At 42.3% G+C, this 21295-nt stretch overlaps 1 protein-coding gene across 7 annotated transcripts in view; it reads left to right on the top strand.

The window, feature by feature from the left end:
• Positions 1–21295, top strand: part of Mphosph9 (M-phase phosphoprotein 9) — a 68560-nt gene that overhangs the window by 36360 nt on the left and 10905 nt on the right. For 4 of the 7 annotated variants that reach the window (XM_027413934.2, XM_027413935.2, XM_027413941.2 and 1 more), the window contains 8 exons: positions 1270–1317; positions 2352–2416; positions 4229–4330; positions 13391–13525; positions 14797–14972; positions 17122–17268; positions 18505–18625; positions 19811–19914. In XM_027413934.2, the coding sequence (XP_027269735.1) occupies positions 1270–1317; positions 2352–2416; positions 4229–4330; positions 13391–13525; positions 14797–14972; positions 17122–17268; positions 18505–18625; positions 19811–19914 (898 nt within the window). Of the gene's footprint in view, positions 1–1269; positions 1318–2351; positions 2417–4228; positions 4331–13390; positions 13526–14796; positions 14973–17121; positions 17269–18504; positions 18626–19810; positions 19915–21295 lie in introns of those variants that run through there. The other 3 variants (XM_027413939.2, XM_027413938.2, XM_027413937.2) reach the window with 3 other exon arrangements.

The raw sequence follows: 21295 nt of genomic DNA, 5'->3' as shown, positions 1-21295 counted from the left end.
TGGCTTCCAAGGATTGAACTCAGACTTACACATCAAAAGCTTCTGTCCCCTGAGCTGTATGGTCAGCTCAAGTTTGAATTTTATTTAAGATTTATTTTTATTTTGTGTGTATAAGTGTTTTGCCTGCATGTATGTGCACTGTGTGCATGCTTAATATATAAAGAAGCCAGAAGAGGGCATCAGATTCCTTGCAACTGCAGTTAGATTGTTGTAAGCTGCTGGATGGGTGTAGAGACATGAACCTAGGCCTTCCGGAAGAGCAACCATTGTTCTTAGCCACTGAGCTAGGTCTCTAGACCATAGGTTTGAATTTTTTTTTATGTTGATTTAATGTCCCTTAAAATTGGATTAATAAAACATTTGATACTGGACTGGGTTCCAGGTTGTATATTTTTCATATGGTTTTTTTTTACATTTTATGTATTTGTATATGTGTGTGTACATGCATGCACATATACCATGGCATACGTGTAGAGGAAAACTTGTGGGTTCTGGGAATCAAAGTCAGGTGGTTGCTTTTAGGCAGGGGCCTTCACCTGCCATCTTGCTGCCTAAAATTGTTGTTGGTGTTGTTATTATTGTCATTATTAATACCTGGATTCTTTTTGTTTGTTTGTTTGTTTTTGAGACAGGATTTCTCTGTGTAACAACCCTAGCTGTTCTGGAACTAGTTCTGTAGACTAGGCTGGCTTCGAACTCACAGAGATCCGCCTGCCTCTGTCTCCTGAGTGCTAGGATTAAAGGCGTGGGCCACCAATGCCCAGAATGTTTTTGTTATTTTAAGAACCATTTTCATACTCTCTGCCATAGCAGTGTGTTCTGTCCTCATCCTGGTCCTTTCTGGGGCTCTCACTGTGTAGGTCTGGCTGGCCTCAAAGTTGCCATCCTTCTGCTGTGGCCCCGAATACTGGGATTACAGGGTGTACCACCGTACATATTTCTAAATAATACTAGGTTTTTTTTGTCATTGTATTTTTATGCAATAGGAAAACTGTAGGAAAATATAATATAAATTTTATGTAACAAAAAATTTAAAAAGGCAGTACAAATACATTTTACTATTATGTTGAAGGTTTGTATTTCTGTTGTTCTGTTTTGCTTTTAAAATGGTTTCATACATAAAAAGCCTTCAAACATTTTATCAGGGACTGTCCCATTCCTTTTTCCAGAACTGCTGGTTCAGTGTTGGCCTTTCTTTCCTGACATTGGCAGCTTGAAGTTGTTTTGTTACCTGTTTAGTTCTGTGTTATAACTCTGTTTTCTTTGCAGCTCCTAGGAGAGTACGAATCCCTTGGGAAAGAGCATGGTCGTGTAAAGGTAAAGGGTGGGGCTCTGTCCTGGGATTTCTGTAAGGGCAAACGGCTGCCGCTTTCCCTATCCCTCCATCTAGAGCTGTTTGAACCAGTCTATGCCTTTACCCTTCTTCCTGTGTTTATATCTTTATTTCCAAATGTCTGCTCTACTTGACTGACACCTTTGTGAGATCTGCTAATTTACCAAATGCTATTGGATGGCTCTTGCATTGGATGTGGGTTGAAATGAAACTAGGCAGGAGAATTTATGTTACACACAGGTCCAGACAACCACCTGGTCCCTGGACATGTAAAGTTAACATTTTCAAAGTATTACTTTATGAAGTAGTAAGAGTTTATCCATCGTGTCTGAAATCGTAACTGAAGCACCATTTTCAGTTACATTTCTGAACTCAGTGAAGCCCCACAGTAAGTAAGCTGTCAGTAGTTCCAGCTGTTCTAATGCATACAGTAGGGATTATAGATTTATAAGGTTAGTGGAAAGGCCTGTGAACTACAGCTAAGACTGGGTTCAGAAATAAACCACAGTATCTGAAGCATCACTGAAGGTTTTCGCTCTGCCATTCTGCTAAGCCTTCAGTCACGTTTGTAGCTAAAATGGATCCATCCTAATGTGGCGTTGCTTCTAGTTTAGCAGGCAACGGGATGCATTTGTTAGAGCCCCGGGTATAGGCCGGTGTTTATGCTGTTGCTCTTCCCTTGAGTTGCCTGGATTGGTTCCACGCTGATGCCATCCTTCCTGAGTTCCATGGTAATTAACAACAGGCTGTTTAGCCTTACATTAGCTTTATATCACACATTTTTTTTTTTTTTTTTTTTTTCTGAGACAGGGTTTCTCTGTGTAGCTTTGGAGTCTGTCCTGGCACTCGCTCTGGAGACCAGGCTGACCTCGAATTCACAGAGATCCGCCTGCCTCTGCCTCCCAAGTGCTAGGATTAAAGGCATGCACCACCAATGCCTGGCTATATCACACATTTTAAAGTAAAGGTTTCTGTCTACAAGCTTATCTTCAGTTATGTAAATTCTTTCTCTCTTTAGGATACATTAAACACAACTGAGAACAAATTGCTCGATGCACACACTCAGATTTCTGATTTGAAAAGGTAAGTGTCCACTAATAAAACATGCTGCTAATTGTCCTTTGTGTTTGTCTTGACAGGAAAATATACTCTCTCCTGAGGTCATTTAAAATAGAGAAGTAGTGTTATTCTAATCCTTGGTCATGGAAATAAATTACATCTTAGCCTAGGAGATTATTAAGTGATTAGAATATATTGGTGGTTGAGCCTCAGGTGCATGCATTTTCCAGACATTATGCATTTTCTTGGAATAATGAGAAATCTGAATGATAACTACTAGAAGGAATTGGAAGGAGCAGTCTAGTTCACTGAGTTATTATTGTGCTCCAGAAGAAAATGAAATTCTCAAGATGTGTGCAGGAATCTACTTCCTTAAAGACCTGGTTTGGATCAGGTGTAGTAGCACACATCTCTAATCACAGCACTCAGGAGGCAGAGGCAATGGATCTCTTGGAAGTTCAAGGCCAGTGTGGTCTACATAGTGAGTTTCAGGACAACGAGGGCTACACAGAGAAACCCTGTCTCAAAACAAAAACAAACAAAGACCCGGCTTGGAGACTGTTAATGATCTTATCTGACTTGCTTAACCTAGTTAGCAGCAATTATAAATGATCTATATTGCAAATGATTAGAGATATCTAAGTTAGGGCTGGAGAGATGGCTCAGTGGTTAAGAGTGCACACCACTCTTCCAGAGCACCTGAGTTTGGTTCTCAGCATCCATGTCAGGTGGATTACAGCCTCCTGTAACTCCAGCTCCAGGGAATCCAGCTTCCTCTAGTAGCCTTTGTGCTTGCACCTGTGAGCACATGCTTGCACATAGACATTTACATCTACACATTATTAAGACTAAATCTTTTAAAAAAAAGGAATATCTAAATTAGTTTCTTTAATAGTTGTAACTATTAAACAATACCCCAAGTTTAGAAATTCACTGCAATCTGAAGGATTTACACAGAGAAGAACAGGAACTTGTCTAGATTTGCCATCTGCCTGATCTATTTGGGATTATCTGTCATGTTAGAGCTATTCCTTCTCAAGCTTGGTAGCAAGTCCCTTTTCCCTCTGAGCCATCTCGCTGGCCCCATACACAGAGTTTAAAGAAAGGACAGAAGGGCAGATGAGTACTTTTGTACAAGCCTGGTGACTTGGGTTTGATCCCCAGATCCCACAAGTCGGCAGGAGAGAACTGACTCCTGAGAGTTGGCGTCTGACTTCCACATATCCACAGTGCCTGGTTTATACTTTCATACTTGAGCATGAGCATGTATGAGTGCGCGCACGTGTACACACACACACACACACACACACACACACACACACAAAAACTGAAATAAATGAAGCAAATTAATGTATTAAAAGAAGGAGCCAGGCGTTGGTGGTGCATGCCTTTAATCCCAGCACTTGGGAGGCAGAGGCAGGTGGATCTCTGTGAGTTTCAGACCAGCCTGGTCTACAAAGTGAGTTCTAGGACAGCCTCCAAAGCCACAGAGAAACCCTGTCTTGAAAAAAATAACAACAAAAAAAGGATGCTGTTTTTGTTTTTTTTTATTGAATTTCTGTCCTGCATCCCTTTTTTTCTTTAGTAGTCCATGAAATGCTGCTTTGCAGAGCCCAATGTACTCGCTGTCCTGCTTATTTTCCCTGTTTTTGTTTTTTTTCCCTTTTTCTTTTAGCTTTTCAAGGTTTAATGGTGCCATTTTACTATGAAGGAAGTTTCTGGGCAGCAGGCTGTCATTGCCTTCCTAAAGAGGGAAGATTAAGTATCATCTGATAGTTTTTCTGTGTTTTCAATCTGTGGCATTGTGTTTAATTTGTCTCACTGCTTTTGACCCAGGATGATCTCCAAACTCGAAGCTCAGGTGAAACAAGTAGAGCACGAGAATATGCTGAGTGTTCGTCACAGCGCTAAAGCTCCCATGAGGCCATCCCGGGCCAAGTAAGTGACTTTCACGTAGTGTCCTTGCAACAAGAAATAGTGCCCTCTGTTAATTAGGAAGCCAGGGCTAAATATCCTGTGGGCTTAGATGTGCATTAAAGTCACAATCTCTTGGTGTCATTCACATCCCTACAAAGAAGCATTTTTGAGGCTAAGAAAAGCATAGAGTCAGGTGGGTGTTGTGTTCTTCACTGTTCTCCTCGTGACCATAAGCATTTCCCTTACTTTTTTATTTTTATTTTTATTTATTATGTATACAACATTCTGCTTCCATGTATATCTGCACACCAGAAGAGGGCACCAGATCTCATAACGGATGGTTGTGAGCCACCATGTGGTTGCTGGGAATTGAACTCAGGACCTCTGGAAGAGCAGTCAATGCTCTTAACCTCTGAGCCATCTCTCCAGCCCCTTCTCTTACTTTTTTTTTTGAGATGGGGTTTCTCTGTGTAGCTTTGGAGCCTATCCTGGCACTCGCTCTGGAGACCAAGCTGGCCTTGAACTCACAGAGATCCTCCTGCCTCTGCCTCCGGAGTTCTGGGATTAAAGGTGTATGCCACCAACGCCCAGCCCTTCTCTTACTTTTTAAAAGGCCTTTTTTTTTTCATGTAGGCAACTTGTAAAAAAAAGATTTATTTTTATTGTTTTTAATTATATGTCTGTACGGGTTTGTGCACTTGAGTTCAGAAGCAGGTGACAGATTCCTGGAGCTGGAGTTCCTGGAAGCTGTGAGCCACCTGACATGGGTCCTAGGATCTAAACTCGGATCCTCTGCAAGAGCAATGAGCACTCTTAACCTCTGAACCATTTCTCCAGCCCTAAGCAATTTTTAATGATAATTTTATATATATTACTTTGTTTATATGTCTTTTCAAGTGTTTCTTCCTCATATTTGCCATTATTTTTCTGCTTGGTGAGATTTGGCTTTTTATTCCAGAATCTTTTTTGTTCTTTGTTCCTTTGCTGAGGTAAACGCCCATATGGACAGTTGTGCCATTAACTTTTCTTCATTGTCCCTGTTCAGTGTGGATGACAGCCAGGCAGGGTGGAACATGCCTTTAATCTCAGCATGTAGAGGCAGAAGCAGATTGATCTCTGAGTTTGAGGCTATCCTGGTCAACAAAGCAATTTTCATGCCTGCAGGGCTACATAGAGATACCCTGTCTCAAAAAGAAAACAACAAACACCAGTGCAAACAGCATATTTCTTTCTGTAAACTCCATTGATTTGCTGGTCTGCTGAACTTTGTAGTGTCCTCCCACAACTTGAACCCCATCATCCTTTCTGATAGGTGTAGATGACATCCTCTGTGTCCTGATCTTTGAAAAGAAGAGAAATAGTCTGGAGTGGTAGCAAACACCTTTAATACTAGCACTTGGGAGGCAGACATAGGTAGATCTCTGTGAGTTCAAGGCTAGCCTGGTCTACATAGTGAGACCCTGTCTCAGAAAAAAAAAAAAAAGCAAAGAAAAGGAAACAAAACATCTAGTGTGGGAAGCAGCCTTGATTTGTTTATGGTTCCTGCTTCAGTCAGAATTGCAAAGGGGTGGAACTTCATTTTGGCAGTTGCCTCTCCAGTGACAGCTGCAGAGGGAACACATTTTATTACCTGTAAGAACAAGGACACTGGACTGGAGAGTATTTTAAAGCCTTAGCACTAAACCCCACACGTTTTTCTTCTGTTAATGGAAAGAAAGACCTTTGAGGGTGGATCTGTATTAAGCTGTGGTTTTCTGTTTTAGTTCTTTTAGAATTAGCTTTACTGTGATCTTTGGTTTAGTTTTCATGTTTGGAACAGTCCCACTATGTACCCCTGGTTGGCCCTACACTCACTTTGTAGCTCAGGCTGGCCTCATGCTTGCAGTGGTCCTTTTCTCTTCCCTCTGCCTCCACATGCTAAGATTACAGGAATCAGGAATGTGCTGCCCTGCACAGGGTTACCTGGATGACACATTTACAGAAGAATTTGGTTTTTAATTATGATTTTTGTGTTAAGTATATTAATAATTAGATTATTATTTCATAATGATATCTGTCAGAAAGAAATTGTGAATTCTATCCTAAGCTGTAATTGTCAAAACATTTTTTAGAACTTTGCTGAGTAATTATAATAGAATATAATGGACTCTTGTATTTAAAAGAAAAGTTAGGTACTGGAGAGATGACATAGTAATTAAGGGCACTCACAGCTCCAGAGAACCTGGGTTCTTCTCAGTATCTATGTTGGCAGCAAACAGTGGCTTGTAACTTCAGCTTTGGGGGATATGACACCTCCTTCTGAACTATGGGAAGTGCACTCATGTACACAAGCCCACACTCACAAACACGCAAGCACCTACAATTAAAAAATAAAATAAAATGTATTTTTACAATCTTTTTTATAAAGAAACGTGGTATGTCTCAGTAGGTAAAGATATTTGCCACAAAGTGTTATGACCTGAGCTTGAAACCACATAGTGGAAGGAAAGAACCAACTCCTAAAAGTTTCTTTCTGACCTTCACATATGAACCATGACATACATGTATACCTACCCCCCCACACAATAAAAAAAAATTTAATAAGTCTTAAAAATGAGCTAGATGTGGTGGTGAATACTATAACTTGTAGTTCCAGCTCTTGGGAATTGGATAAAGGAAGATGAGCAGCTCAGGGTCATCCTTACTTCCACTGTCTGGGCTATGTAAGACCTCAAACAAATAAAATCATAAACCAAACCAAACAAAAGGGACCAAAGGTAAAAACTGAATTTCTGAGATGAAGCAAAAGAAGAGGCATAAGGTTGGGGGATGGGGAGTCCTTCTGTGGGTTGGGATGCAAGGTGCCAGGATTGTAAGGGCACCGCTCATTCATATTGTTATAGGCAGGAAGCAGAGTGAGTGTATGACGTCCAAAGGCCTGATCCCAGTGACCTCTTCCCACCAGCTAGGCCCCATACCCTTAAGGTTCCATAATCTCCCAAACAGTACTAGTGTCTCAGGATCAGCTGTCAAAGCACATGAGCCTGTAGGGGATGTTGACATTTACACTGTGATACATGACCTGGATAGTCACGGCAGGAAGTTATGCAACCTGAGGTGAAATTGTGGATTGATTATACATGGCTTTCTAAGTCTTAGGTAGGCATTTGGATTTTGCCCTAAGTCCATTGAGAATGCTCTCAATTTTCGATTTTTTGGGGCAGGGTCTGTCTGTGTAGCCCTGGTTTTATAGACCAGCAGGCTGGCCTCAGTCTGATTTTCTTGCTTCTTTTTCTTGAGTGCTAGAATTAAAGGCATGTGCCATTGTGTCTGGCAAAGATTTTAAAGATCTGTATTATTCGTGTGTGTGTGTGTGTGTGTGTGTGTGTGTGTGTGTGTGCGCGCGCGTGCGTGCGAGCAATGTCCATTTGCCATTGTATACATGCAGGCTTGAGGATAACTTTCTGGAATCAGTTCTTTGCTTCTACCTTTAAATGGATTCCAGAGTTCAAACCCAGGCCATTAGTCTTTTAAGATTAAGTTATACACAGAGCAGTCTCCCTGGCCCTGAAAATTTCTGTATAAAAAATAATGCCATCTGACTTTTACTTTTTTAAAATTCTTGCCATGAGAAAGGGATGAAATGGGAAAGCATGGAAGCAATGAAATGAGTTAGGCCATTTCCGTGCAGGGAGAGCAGGTTTCTGGGTATCTGGTCTCTCCAAGACTGAGGCCAAGGAGGTAGCTCCATGTACAAAGGTGCTTGTCACCAGGTCTCATATCCTCATGGTGGAAGAAGAGAGCCAGCTTCTAAGACTTGTACTCTTACTTCTACATACACTGTGGCATGTCTGTGCACATACAAAATAAACAAACGTAATAAGAATAATTTTTTTTAAAAAATGCAAGAAAGAATTTGAAAGGTTATGGAGATGGAATCCACAGAACATTGTTGTGTCTTGGCTGGTGAGGCAAGGGAGCAAGAACACTAAAAGCCACCATGTGTTGAACTAAGGAAGAGATCAGGGCGCCTGGCATTGGAATTTTTGCTTGGGATTCATACGGACTGGGCAATTGTAAATTTAGGCGTGGAGATCAAAACTCCTAGGTTGGAGTTACATCATTGGAGCCAGTTATTTGCCAGTAGTTCGTACAGCTACAAGACTGATAGGAATTGCGTGTCAGTGAGAGTGTGTGCAGGACGGAGCTCTCAGGAAACCTGCTTCTGTGTTGGGTAGAGAAGTTTGGCAAAGGAGACTGTGCAACAGCTGCTAGAATTGAGGAGGGAAACTGAAGCAGACACCGGGCGGGCGAGGACTGAAAAGGCCTGTTGGGTTTGCAAGCTGGAGGCGGGTAGTGAGAGGTGTTTGAGGCGTATTGAAGACAGCCTACACATTGAGCTGCTGGAGATGCATATGTTGTGATATCCTTATTCATGGTGGCCATGTGTGAAAGGAAAGAAAGGCTTGGCAGGCTTAGCCTTTAGGCCAAAGCCATGCTACACCATCATTTTTTGTGATGTGTATGACTGAGGAATTTTAAATGTTTGAGCAGGGCTGGGCTTGGCTAGTGTGGCTCAGTTGGTAAAGCACTTGCTTTACAAGCTCAAGAACCTGAGTTCTGAGTCCTAGAGCCTGCATGAAAATGCTAGATGTCGGCTGGAGAGATGGCTCAGCAGTTAAGAGCACTGGCTGCCCTTCCAGAGGACCCGGGCTCACAACTATTTGTAATTCCAGTTCTCAGGGAGCCGACACACTTTTCTTGCCTCCAGGGGCACCTGGCATGCATGTGGCACACAGATATACATGCAGGCAAAACAGTCATATGTATAAAATAAAACAATAAAGTTAAAAATGCCAGATGTGAGAAGGTCTCTTTTAATCCTAGCACTGGGAAGCTGGTGATAGGAGGATCCCTGGCACTCACTGGCCATCAGTTTAGCCTTATTGGTGAATTCTAAGCCAATGAACGGCCCTGTTTGAAAGGAGGTAGATATACAGCCTTTTGGAGGATGACTTCTGAGGTTGTCCTTTGGTATCCAGTAATATCCATGTCAACATACACACATAAGAAATATTTGGGGCTGAATGTGGAGGTGCACAACTTTAATCCCAGCACTCAAGAGGCAAAGACAGGCTGATCTCTGAATTCAAGGCTAGCCTGATCTATATAAGTGAGTGCCAGACCAGCCAGGGCTAAAGGGCTGTATTTTGTTGATTTAAGGAAGAAAAAAAATCAAAGGAAATTGATTCAATTATGTATCTTCCTGCTTTTCATGACAATAATGAAATCGAGTCATTGGTGATGAATATTGTTTGCCCTGTAAAACCTAAAATACTATTTTTTTTATTCTTTTGCCCTTTGTAGAAAAAGGTATTATAAATGTCTCATCTGGACTGACAATTTGTATTAATTTTAAGAGTATAATATAGAGCAATAAAGAACTAGTTGAGGAAGAAATAGAATATTTTTTTTTTCTTTTCAAAGTGATGGTGACTGGGGCCGGCGAGATGGCTCAGTGGGTAAAGGCCCTTGCCGCCAAGCCTGAAATGAGTTCAAACCCCGGACCTGAGTGGTGGAAGGAGAAAAAAAAAAAACAACTCCTGCAAGTTGTGCTCTGAGCTTTACAATTGCTCCATGGCCTGTGCATTCCCCTACCAACACATACACACATAAAGCAAATTTCTGAAAAAGCAAATCCACAAGTATTTATTTGGGAAATGCAGTTTACTGGGGTCTTCGTTTGTCAATGATCCTTCCACATTGTAAGATAACCACATGTTCTTTTAAGTCTATATCAAGTCAAGCTGATGTGCTTTCCAGGTAGGCCATTACAGTTTCTTCTATTATTAGTAAAGTAACCTGAAAATATTGCAACAGAATCGTTAAAGTACTGGTGATGAGACCCAGGGTCTTGAAAATAATTGATAAACAGTTTTACTAATGAGCTACATCTTCCTGACCCCTGATAGGAAATGTCTGATACCAGCTATAGCATGTACAATAGTTCTGAGTATCTCTTGGGATCTTACAAATGTAATCAGTCTTAAAATTGTGTGCAGGAATGCTAAGCACGAGTTGAGAATAATGGCTTCAGGGAACTATAGGACTGACGAGGCTCAGCAGGGCTTTAATTGTATTTGTAGTGAAAAATCTAAGGGCTGTAGAACAGAGAGTGAAGACCATGCCCAGTATCAATCATTGAGCATTATCTGTGTATCCGTCTGTACATGCTTGAAACCTTTAAAAGAAATTTGTACACTTTGAATTGTGTGTGCGTGAATGTGCACTTGGCACTGCTTATGTGTGGAGATCAGAGGACCACTTTCAGAGGTCAGTTCTCTCCCTCCACCCTGTGGTTCTGGGGATCAGACTCGAGTCTCAGGGTTGGTGCAAAGCACTCTTACCCACTGAGTGATCTCACTGGCGTGTGTGTGTCTGTCTGTCTGTCTGTCTGTCTGTGATTTTTACTTTAATGAACAGGAAAAATAAAGGGTGAGTATTTAGAATACAAAGAATCTTTGACAACTCAGTAGGAAGGAGACAGTTTCTTCCATAGGAAATGGTAAAGGGATGTGAAGCTGCAAAGAAAACAGCCAATAGCAACGAAGAGATGCTCATTGTCCTGAGAAGTCAGGACAATGCCAATTAAAATAATAGTATGTACCATTCCCATCATCAGACAGGCTAGACTTAATTTGTTCCCAAGTTTGGCAAAGGTGAAGAAAAGAACTCAAAGACCAATGGCCGATTGCAGACCATAGGGCTCACCTAGCAGCTGATTTGCCAGAAGACTGAAGGTGTGCCCCACATTTCATGGTGGTTTTTAGAAATTTAGGTCAGTTCTTGTACATGTTAATCGTAGGATTGTTGAAACAGCACCTACCATCAGGAGGCAGGATTAGTGCAAAGCAATGAGTGACAGCCCTGCACATAAACATGAATAAATCATGAGCATACTGTTGTGGAGAAGACGTACTGAAGGGTGTGGATAGCATGCCCTTGTTTAATAAACACAGCTATACATATGTATACAATGTTATGTCTCACAATTAAAAACAAATATGGCCAAGATCTAAGCATCTGTTAAAACCAAGAGTAGGTAGGTGGGTGCTTGTTGTAGTATTCTGTGTAATTTTCTAAGAATGTTAGAAATGTTTCTTAACTTAAAAATTGAGGGAAAGGGGCTGGGGTTTTGCTGTGGCAGAGAGCCTGTTGAGTAGTGCATGGGGCTCTGGGGCAGGTCCTGGCTCATTGAAAGGTCTTTTTTGAAAGGACAAGAGTGACCTGGGTCGAAGTGAAAATGGAGGGAGGACTCCTAGCAGGTTATGTATGAAAGGAGTAGAGGAAGGCAGTGCATTCTCTTAAGAGTCTTGCTTTCTCTCTGAAGTCGGTTATCCCGACTGAAGGCCGCCATGCAGGACTGTTGTAGAAGTAGAGCTTGCTCATCAAGGGGAGGGCCTGTCCACTGAGGATGGGGTTGCTGGGTAGGGCACAGTTAGATGGCTTTTCCAGCAAAGCTCAGCCATGAGAGTGTGGACAGGAAGTAAGGTCGCTGTGGTCAGTCAAGTGGGGGATATCGCTGCTGGTCAGATGTGAGAGTTGGAGTCAGGGTTAAGGCAGCTGTGTGTGCCAGGGTGGACAGAGGAGCTGGTGAAGCTAGGATTGCTGGGTGAGTGGGGGCCATGGGCTTGCTGGCTGGTTGCTGGGACGGTGCTTGGCAGCAACGGGAACAGAAGGTGGGAGAGCTATAGGGGTGTCAGTTTCCTTAGAACTGTGATCTCTGATTATGACAGAATCTAGCTGTGTCCTTTGAGGTAGATGACAGAGTAGACTGAGTTATTAGGTCTAGAGGTCAAGGATAGCTCTTGAGGTTCCTAGTGTGGTGGTGACAGCAGGTCTGGAGTGAGATAGGTTCATGCTGGTTAATTTTGTCAGCTTGACACAAACTGGAGTCATCTGGAATCAGGAACCTCAACTGAAAAACTACCTCTATTAGATTGGCCTCTAAGCAAGTCTGCAGAGCATTTTCTGATTGACATTCATGTGGGAGAGCCCAGCCTACTGTGGGTGGTGTCCCCTCTGGGCAGGTGAACCTGGGGTATTTCAAAAAACTGGCTGAACCTGAGCCTGGAGAGCAAGCCAGGAAGGAAGCATCAATCATTTCCTGCCTCCAGATTACTCCTTGAGTTCTTACTCTAAGTAGACCAGACTGGCTTGGAGCTCAGAGACCCTTCTCTGCCTCCAGAGAATGCTGGAGTTTAAGGCATAGGCTCCCACACTCTGCACTGGTTCAAATTCTAGTTCCACTAGATGTAAACCTTGGCAAGCTGGATTTCTAATTATTGTCATTTACATTTATTCATTTGTTTGTTTGCTTGAGTAAGTAAGTAATGTGAACCTTGGGGAAGCTAGATTTTAAAAAATATTATCAGGCCAGGTGGTAGTGGTGCATGCCTTTAAATCCCAGCTCTCAGGATGCAGAGACAGGCGGACCTCTGAGTTCAAGGCCAGCCTGGTCTACAGAGTGAGTTCCAGGATAGCCAGCACTACACACAGAAACCCTGTCTCAAAAAAACGAACAAAACAAAGCTTTTAAGTTACTGCCAGGTGCCGGGCAGTGGTGATATATGCCTTTAATCCCAGCACTCAAGAGGCAGAGGCAGGTGGATCTCTGTGAGTTCTACAGCCTGGTCTACAAGAGCTAGTTCCAGGACAGGCTCCAAAACCACAGAGAAACCCTGTCTTGAACTCCCCACCCCCACCAAAAACAAACAAACAAACAAACAAACAAAAACAACTTGGAAATGGGTTGTTCTGACATAAACGTTCTAAGTTGAAGTGCAAGGGACTTGAAAAATGGATCTCTGTGGTTAAGAGCACTGGTTGCTTTTCCAGAAGACCTGAGTTCAATTCCCAGCACCTACATGGTGGCTCATAGTTAATCTGTAACTCCAACCCCAGGGCATCTGATGCCCTCTTCTGGTCTTGTTGGGTACCACACACAGAGACAAAACATTCACCCATGCTTTATATACATAAATTTTCTTTAAATTGAAGTGCAAACTTTGTCATGGCATGGAATGTTTCTTATCTCTATAGCACATTAGCGACCTCGGATGTCAGCAGGAGGAAGTGGCTGATTCCAGGAGCAGAGTACTCCATCTTTACTGGGCAGCCTCTGGACACTGGGGACAGGAAGATAGATAACCAGCTGGAGGAAACCCTTGTTCCTGGGTGAGATAACTGCTGAGGAGTGCTTTCATAGAGATGCAGCTGTTTCCTGTAGAGGAACTAGTCGAAAGTTGGGCTGTGAGGGTTGGGGGGTGGGGAGAAGAGACAGTTCTTGTTTGGGGGGTTTCTACCTTCTCTTTGAAGTTAGACCTGAGGTTCTTCCTGGATTGTGAAAGCCAGGATGGGGCTGGAGGAGAGTGGACAGGGTGTGAATCTTTCAGAAGTGGGCCTTGCCTGTTATGGGAAGGTGAAGCCACTCAAGATGGTGTTGATGAGTAAATGCAGCTGGGTGACTGTCTTCTGGCTAAGCTCAGCTGTGAGTGTGGACAGGATCCCTTGATCACACTCCTGATCCTCTGCATTTCACCCCCATGTGTGGGATACTAGGCAGGTGCCGTTACATCCAGCCTGATAATGTTTTGCTATCTTAACTTGCATAGAAAGGATAGCAGTGGCTCCATTTCCCTAGCCCTTCATAGGCTCTGCAGTGCTGCTCTGCCTGTGCTCGGGGCACAGTGCAGGTTTGTTAGGACAGTCGGATAATCTCACTCTTGGCATAGCCCGAGCAAGCTCAGCCATGTACTCTGGGTACCATACAGATAGAAATTTCTGCATATGCTAGGGCGTATAAAGGTTTAAGAAACACTGGCTTGCTATGTGCAGGTTCAGTTTTAATTATTTGCATTATACCATACAAATGGAGACTAATTGTCAACTCTCCTGTTATTCCCCTGACTGTCCTAGTAAACTTAGCATGGTTTGCTATAACAAGTTAACATAGACTAAAGACTTACATACATTTATGGATTTCTCCAGTTCAGGAGCCAGCATGGCAGAGGTCTTAGAGAAGGCCCTCTTCCTTGCTGTGTTTCACAAGGCCTGCTCTTAATGTGCACCAGACAGAGTGCTCTTTAAGAGGCCAGAGTTTTGGGGTTTTTGTTGTTGTTGCTGTTTGTTTGTTTTGTTTTTTAGCTAGTTTTGCTGTGTGTCCCAGGCTGACCTGGAAATCTTGACCATCCTCCTGCCTCAGCCTCCTGAATGCTGGGGTTACAGGCATGTGTGCACTGTCAGGCCTGTCTTCCTCCCTCTTTTTATAAAAACCTTCAAGCCTGTTGTGGGTTCCTCTCTCATGTCCTGTCTAATCTTCATTCCTTTTAAAAGACCCTCAGCTCCAAATACTTCCAGCTAAGGTTAGGCTGTTATTTGTATGTTATGGGGTAGGGGACATGCAAATGTTCAGCCCACAGCAGTTACAATTGCAGCTACTGTTTTAGATACCGTTCTCCTCCAGAAAAGGACTCTTCACTTGGACGTTCACCAGCAAGCTTATTGATTAAAAAGCAGAGGGACACTCCAGACACACCAGTCATGAAAGCTTTAAAGGAACTTGATGAAGAAAGAATATTTAAGAATTGGGAGACACAGACAGAGAAAGAGGATTCCTCATGTGGTAAGTTTTTTTTTTTTTTAATTTTAAGATTTATTGATTTTATTTTATGTCTGTGAGTGTTTTCCCTGCATGTATGAGTGTGTACCACATGTGAACCTGGTGCCCATGAAGTAATCAGATCCCCTGGAACTGGGGTTATGAATGTTTGTGAGCCGCTGTGTGGGTGCTGAGAACTGATCCCAAGCCCTCTGCAAGAACAGTAAGTACTCTTTAACTGATGAGCTGTCTTTCTAACCCCTCTAAGTAGTATTTTTTTTTTAAAAAAAGATTTTATTTATTTATTATGTATACAGTCTTCTGCCCGAATGCCACCAGAGGGTATCAGATCTCATTCAAGGTGGTTGTGAGCCACCATGTGGTTGCTGGGAATTGAACTCAGGACCTCTGGAAGAGCTCTCAGTGCTCTTAACCGCTGAGCCATCTCTCCAGTCCTCTAAGTAGTATTTTATTCCTTGTTTGATGTTGACGAAAGAAAGAGGTGTCTTTCCTTTTCATTATTATTATTATTATTATTATTATTATTATTATTATTATTGTTTGTTCTTCAAGATGGGGTTTCTCTGGGCAGCTCTGGCTGTCCTGGAACTCACTCTGTAAACCAGGCTGGCCTTGAACTCACTGAGATCCATCTACCTCTGCCTCCTGAGTGATGGGAGTAAAGGTGTTTCCTTAGTTTATGTTATAGTCTTTAAAATTATATTTTCAGCCAGGCATGTCTTTAATCCCAGCACTCTAAAGCCAGAGGCAGGAGTTTGAGGCTATTCTAGTCCACACAGAGTGTCCCATGCTTGTCAGAGCTACAGAGTAATAATCTGCCTCAAAAAAATATAATAAGATAAAATTCTCAGATAATGAAATGAAGTCCTAACCTATGATACTGCTCCAGCCCCATTTCTTAGATAACTGACTCTGAATAACGATTTATCTTTGTCTTGGCATAGCATGTACCTTTCATATGAAGCAAACTGCATATTGTATTCTGATTATTTAGAAGGCCTATACTGAGATGGCTCAGTGGTTAGCTATACCTGTTCTTGCAGAAGACCTGGGTTCAGTTCCTAGCATCTACATGGTAGCTTGCAACTGTCTGTTAACTCCAGTTCCAGGGGATCTGAAGCCTTTAATCTCTCTAGGCACCTGCAGTCATTTGCACATACCCATATGTAGACAGACACAATAATTAAAAATAATAAAGTAAGAAGAAAAAAAAGGTCTGCATGAGCTGGGCCATTCAGGCATATAACCCCACTTATATGTGCTAAGATAGGGGGATTGAAATCACAGCCTGCCTGGGCTATGGGATGAGTTTGTCTACATCTGTTTGTCTTACTTGCACATGTTGGAAAATTGCAGCAGTCATTTGATGTTCATAAAACAAGGAATAAGATGGTGTGTGTGTGGGGGTACATGCCCATTGTCCCAGCACTCAGAGGCTGAGGCAACAGAATCTGGAATGACAAAAAATACAGAAAAACAATTTTTTTTTCCTATTTTCATGGTTACTGAACATCTATAGAGAGGAAGAGGAATATCTTTCAAGGAATTCTTTCCCCCAAGACTAGGCACTTTTCTCTGTCTCTGCCTTCCATCCCTATCTCTCTATCCTACATATTTTTCTCTTGGCCCTCCATGCCTCGCTCTTTTTGAGACAAGATCTCACGTAGCCCAGGCTGGCCTGGGACTCGCTATGTTGCTGAGGGTGACGTTGATGTCTGATCTTCTGCCTCTACTCCTCGGTGCTGGGCTGACAGGTGTTCACCATGTGCCTTGCTCCTTTGCTCCTTCTACTTCCTGCCATGCTTACTTCTCAGACCTGCCAGGCACACCTCAGATCTGTGGCACTGCATCCCACAGCAGCATCTCCTAGTAAATAAATTAGTAATCTGCTTCCTAAAAATAAACTCTGTAAGCACTCACCTTGAATGCCAGTTGTAACAGGAAGCCAGGGTTTATTCATTATAAACTCCCTCCCAAGCATTTTTTTATCATCATAATGCAGTACATTTGCAAATCATTATTACAGCCTAAATAGAAGATGGGCTTTGAGCAGAGCATGCACTCTGTGGAGGCCCTGTGCAGTGACAGCTGTGGTAAAGCAGATGGTAGAAAGCAGGTCTGCCTTATTTTTTTCTGTGTTTTTCTGATACAGAATTAGTGAATCCTCGGCAAACTGAACCTTCAGTCAATACAGGGCGTTCCCCAGAGAAATGTGGCCACCAGAGACCAAAGAGACAGAGTTCAGCTTCACAAAGATCATCGTCTCTCCCACCCTCCAGTCGTAAAGCCAGTACTCCAAGTAAGAGATGTGTGTGTCTTGAGCTGGGAAGAGTGAGTTTTCCCATTTCATTTTGCTCTCAGCCCCAACAGAGGATGCTGAACACAGGGTCCCTGAGAAGAACCAGAAAATGAAATTGTCTGAGTGCACAGATGTTTACAAACATAATCTAAGAAACCTCATTTTATGCCAGGCCTGTGGTGGAGGTCTGCCATCCCAGCTACCTGGGAGGCTAAGGATCGAGGTTCAAGGCCTGCCTGAGCTACAGTGTGAGTGGTTCAAGGCTAGCCTGCAACTTAGCAAGACCCTACCTTAAAATGAAAGGTAAAAAGGGCTTGGAATGTAGCTCAATGGTAGCACCCTAGCCTAGCATGGACAGGGTCCTAAGTACCGTAAGAAGTTGCTTTTGAAAGTTTAGAGCACGTTGATATCTTCACCCACTAATTGAGACAGATAGAGGGGTTGGAGAAGATGCTTCCTACATATCTGATCTGTGTTGTCTTCCCTAGCCTTTCCTCCCCACAGTTCCAGGCTGTTCTGAAGCTTAAGCACTGAGTTTTCTTGTCCATTTTCTCAAGGAAGTCTGTATCTCCTGTGTTCAGAGCAGTCACTACTGCACTGCATTTCTGTCTTATTTCCACTTGACTTCTAAAATCTTGAAAAACCAGTTTTGAGTTAGAGTTGCTGAGACTATAGTCTGGTATACTAAAGCGTCAGCAGGGATTGCCTGTAGACATTAGAGTTATGGGTTTTATTTTTACTTTTGTGTCCTCTTCAATACCATCAAGTTTTGCTATGAAATTTCTTGCTTCCTTTTTTTTGTTGTTGTTTTTTGTTTTTTGTTTTTTGTTCTTTGAGACAGGGTTTCTCTTTGTAACCCTGGCTGTCTTAGGACTTGCTCTGTAGACCAGACCGGCCTCAAATTTACAGAGATCTGCTTGCCTCTCTGCCTCTTGAGTGCTGGGGTTAAAGGCCTGTCCAACCACCACCCAGAAAATTTCTTTCTTTTTTTTTTTTTTTTTTGGTTTTTTGAGACATGGTTTCTCTGTAGCTTTGGTGCCTATCCTGGCACTCGCTCTGTAGACCAGGCTGGCCTCGAACTCACAGAGATCCGCCTGCCTCTGTCTCCTGAGTGCTGGGATTAAAGGCGTGTGCCACCAACGCCCAGCTAAATTTCATTATTTTTAAAATTAGGAATAAGTTCTGCCAGCACACATATAGACGAAAATCATATTTCTTCTTTGTTTTCCTCTTTAGCAAAAAGAGAGATTATGTTAACACCAGTGACTGTGGCTTATAGTCCTAAGAGGTCCCCTAAAGAAAATTTGTCCCCAGGATTTAGCCATCTGCTTAGCAAAAATGAAGGCAGTCCAGTTCGGTAAGTTCTGTAAAAAATTGTAGAATTTTAAAAATTATTGGTTTTCAAAACATTTTATTGATTTATTGTTTGCATGTGTGCACATCAGAGGACAACTTGTGGGAGTTGATTTTCTCCTTCCAACATGTGGGTTTCAGGTATTGAACTCAGGTCATCAGGTTTGGAGGCAGGCGCCTTTACCTACTGAGTCATCTTACTGGCCCCATTAATTGATTTTAAACCATCAAGATGGCTTTAGCTATTACTGATTTTCAATTGAAAATCAGTGGGGCTCTGTGGCGTTAGGTCATTTATGTGAATATCATATGTAACATTAAGTATTATATAATACTTTGTTTGTTTGTTTGAGACATGGTCTCTCTGTGTTGCCTCGGCTGTCCTGGAACTTTCTCTGTAGACTCGGCTGACCTTGAATGTGAAAAGACCCGCTTACCTCTGCCTCACCAGTGCTGGGATTAAAGGTGTACACTACCGTTGCCCAGCAAAAATAGTTTTTAACTATGGAAACTTGCTACTGCTAGTTCTTAAATGCTGCCTCAGCATTTCATCAGATTTTAGATGCAGAAGAGGTTCTTTGTGCTCCTGACAAAGCATGTGATACAGGGACATTTTGGTGCCATTACAGTGGGTTTGAGGATGGCAGGGGCCTGTCTCTAGATGCGGTGAACCCATTCCATCCGTGAGTGACAGCTAGGAAGGACTTTGCCTCCTGGTTCTAGACCTAGTGGCCTAAGCACAGCCAGTCTCACTTTCCCCATCAGAGCACCTCCCATACCTGTTCCAGAAGCTTCTTAGAGAGGTCAGATATGGCATGACAGCCAATGCTTTAAGTTTCTAATGTAGAAATAGAACTTTGTGTCAGGAAAAGTCACATTCAGTTTCAGTTTTGAAAATCATACAAATAGCTTTCTTTTAAGAAAATAGGTGACAGCCTGGCAGGGGTGGTGTACACCTTTAATCCCAGCACTCAAGGGTTTGAGGATAGCCTGGTCTACAGAGTGAGTTCCAGGACAGCTACACAGAGAAACCCTATCTCAAAAAAAAAAAAAAAAAAAAAGAAAGAAAAAGAAAGAAAGAAAGAAAGAAAATGTGACTACATGAGTTCCTGGGTTGCAGCTCAGCTCTCTAGTAAAATAGAAAGCTTACTTCATGTTTTTCTCACAAGTAACTTGCTTCATTCACTAGATTTGATATCCTTTTGGATGATTTAGATATTGTTCCTGTGTCCACATTACAACGAACCAATCCAAGGAAACAGCTCCAGTTCCTTCCTCTGGATGACTCGAAAGGTATCTTTTCCTAAAAATTACTAGTTAGAGTTAGAGGCATTTGTTTTCCAAGATTTGGGTGTCTTTGCAAGGCTCTGAAGATGCCTTCTGCCTGAGCGTTCACAATGTGTTTGCTGTATGTGTGTTCATGGGCAGGTTGGGAAGCAGAGGTGTAGGATGCTGGTTGTCGTCATCAGGATGATGTTGTACAGTGCCCCCTGACACTGTGCAGTTGTGGGTAATTTTCATTTAACAACTTTTTGTACCGATAAATCTTTCAGCCAGTCATCCAAGTTCCGCCCGCTGCCATGTTAAGGTCCCAAGTAACACACAGAGACTTATATTAGGTACAATGCTGCTGGCCAATGACTAGGATTTCTTACTTGCTAGCTCAGCCTTTTTTTTTTTTTTTGGTTTTTTTTTTTTTTTTTTTTTTTTTTTTTTTTTTTTGATTTTTTGAGACAGGGTTTCTCTGTGTAGCTTTGGAGCCTATCCTGGCACTCGCTCTGGAGACCAGGCTGGCCTCGAACTCACAGAGATCCACCTGCCTCTGCCTCCTGAGTGCTGGGATTAAAGGTGCGCGCCACCAACGCCCAGCTGCTAGCTCAGTCTTAATTATCAACCATAATTATTAAAATATATATTATAAAACTTATCAAGATTGCTGGCGGAATGCATCCTCTCATGTTGGGCTCACATGGCTGCTCCAGAGAAGAGAGGAGGAGGAAGAGGAAGAGGAAGAGGAAGAGAGCTATTTCCTGTTTGTCCCTGCTTATATTCTGAGTCTTCCTGCTATGTCACTTCCTGCCTGGATCACAAGACTTCTTTTTACTACATTTCCCAGAACCCTCCTTCACTCCTAGTCCCACCTGTCTTTCTGCCTCATTGGCCAAACAATGCTTTATTCAGCAACCAATAAGATAAACATATACAGAAGGACCTTCCCCATCATCTCCTCTTTTCTGTCTAAATAAAAAGAAGGGTTTTACCATTAACATAGTAAAATATATAACAAAACAGTTATCAAGTAAGAACTATAGTTACAATATTTAGTTCATTAACATTTAGCAAGATTTAAAAAAATATTCTATCATCTATCCTATCTTTGTATGTAGCTTATCTTTTTTTTTATTAATTTATTATGTATAAAGTGTTCTGTCTGCATGTATCCCTGCAGGTCAGAAGAGGGCAACAGATCCCATTACAGTTGGTTGTGAGCCACCATGTGGTTGCTGGGAATTGAACTCAGGACCTCTGGATGAGCAGCCAATGCTCTTAACCTCTGAGCCATCTCTCCAGCCCGTAGCTTATCTTTTATAATAACTAAATAAAACTATAACCATAACTGTCTGTCTTCAACTCCATCAAAGACCACAGAAGGACAATATATAAACTCTAGAAT

The sequence above is a fragment of the Cricetulus griseus genome, chromosome 4, assembly GCF_003668045.3.
Source record: "Cricetulus griseus strain 17A/GY chromosome 4, alternate assembly CriGri-PICRH-1.0, whole genome shotgun sequence".
NCBI lineage: Eukaryota > Metazoa > Chordata > Mammalia > Rodentia > Cricetidae > Cricetulus > Cricetulus griseus.
The sequence above is the reverse complement of the archived record's forward strand: the minus strand, read 5'-3'. Positions and strand labels throughout refer to the sequence as shown.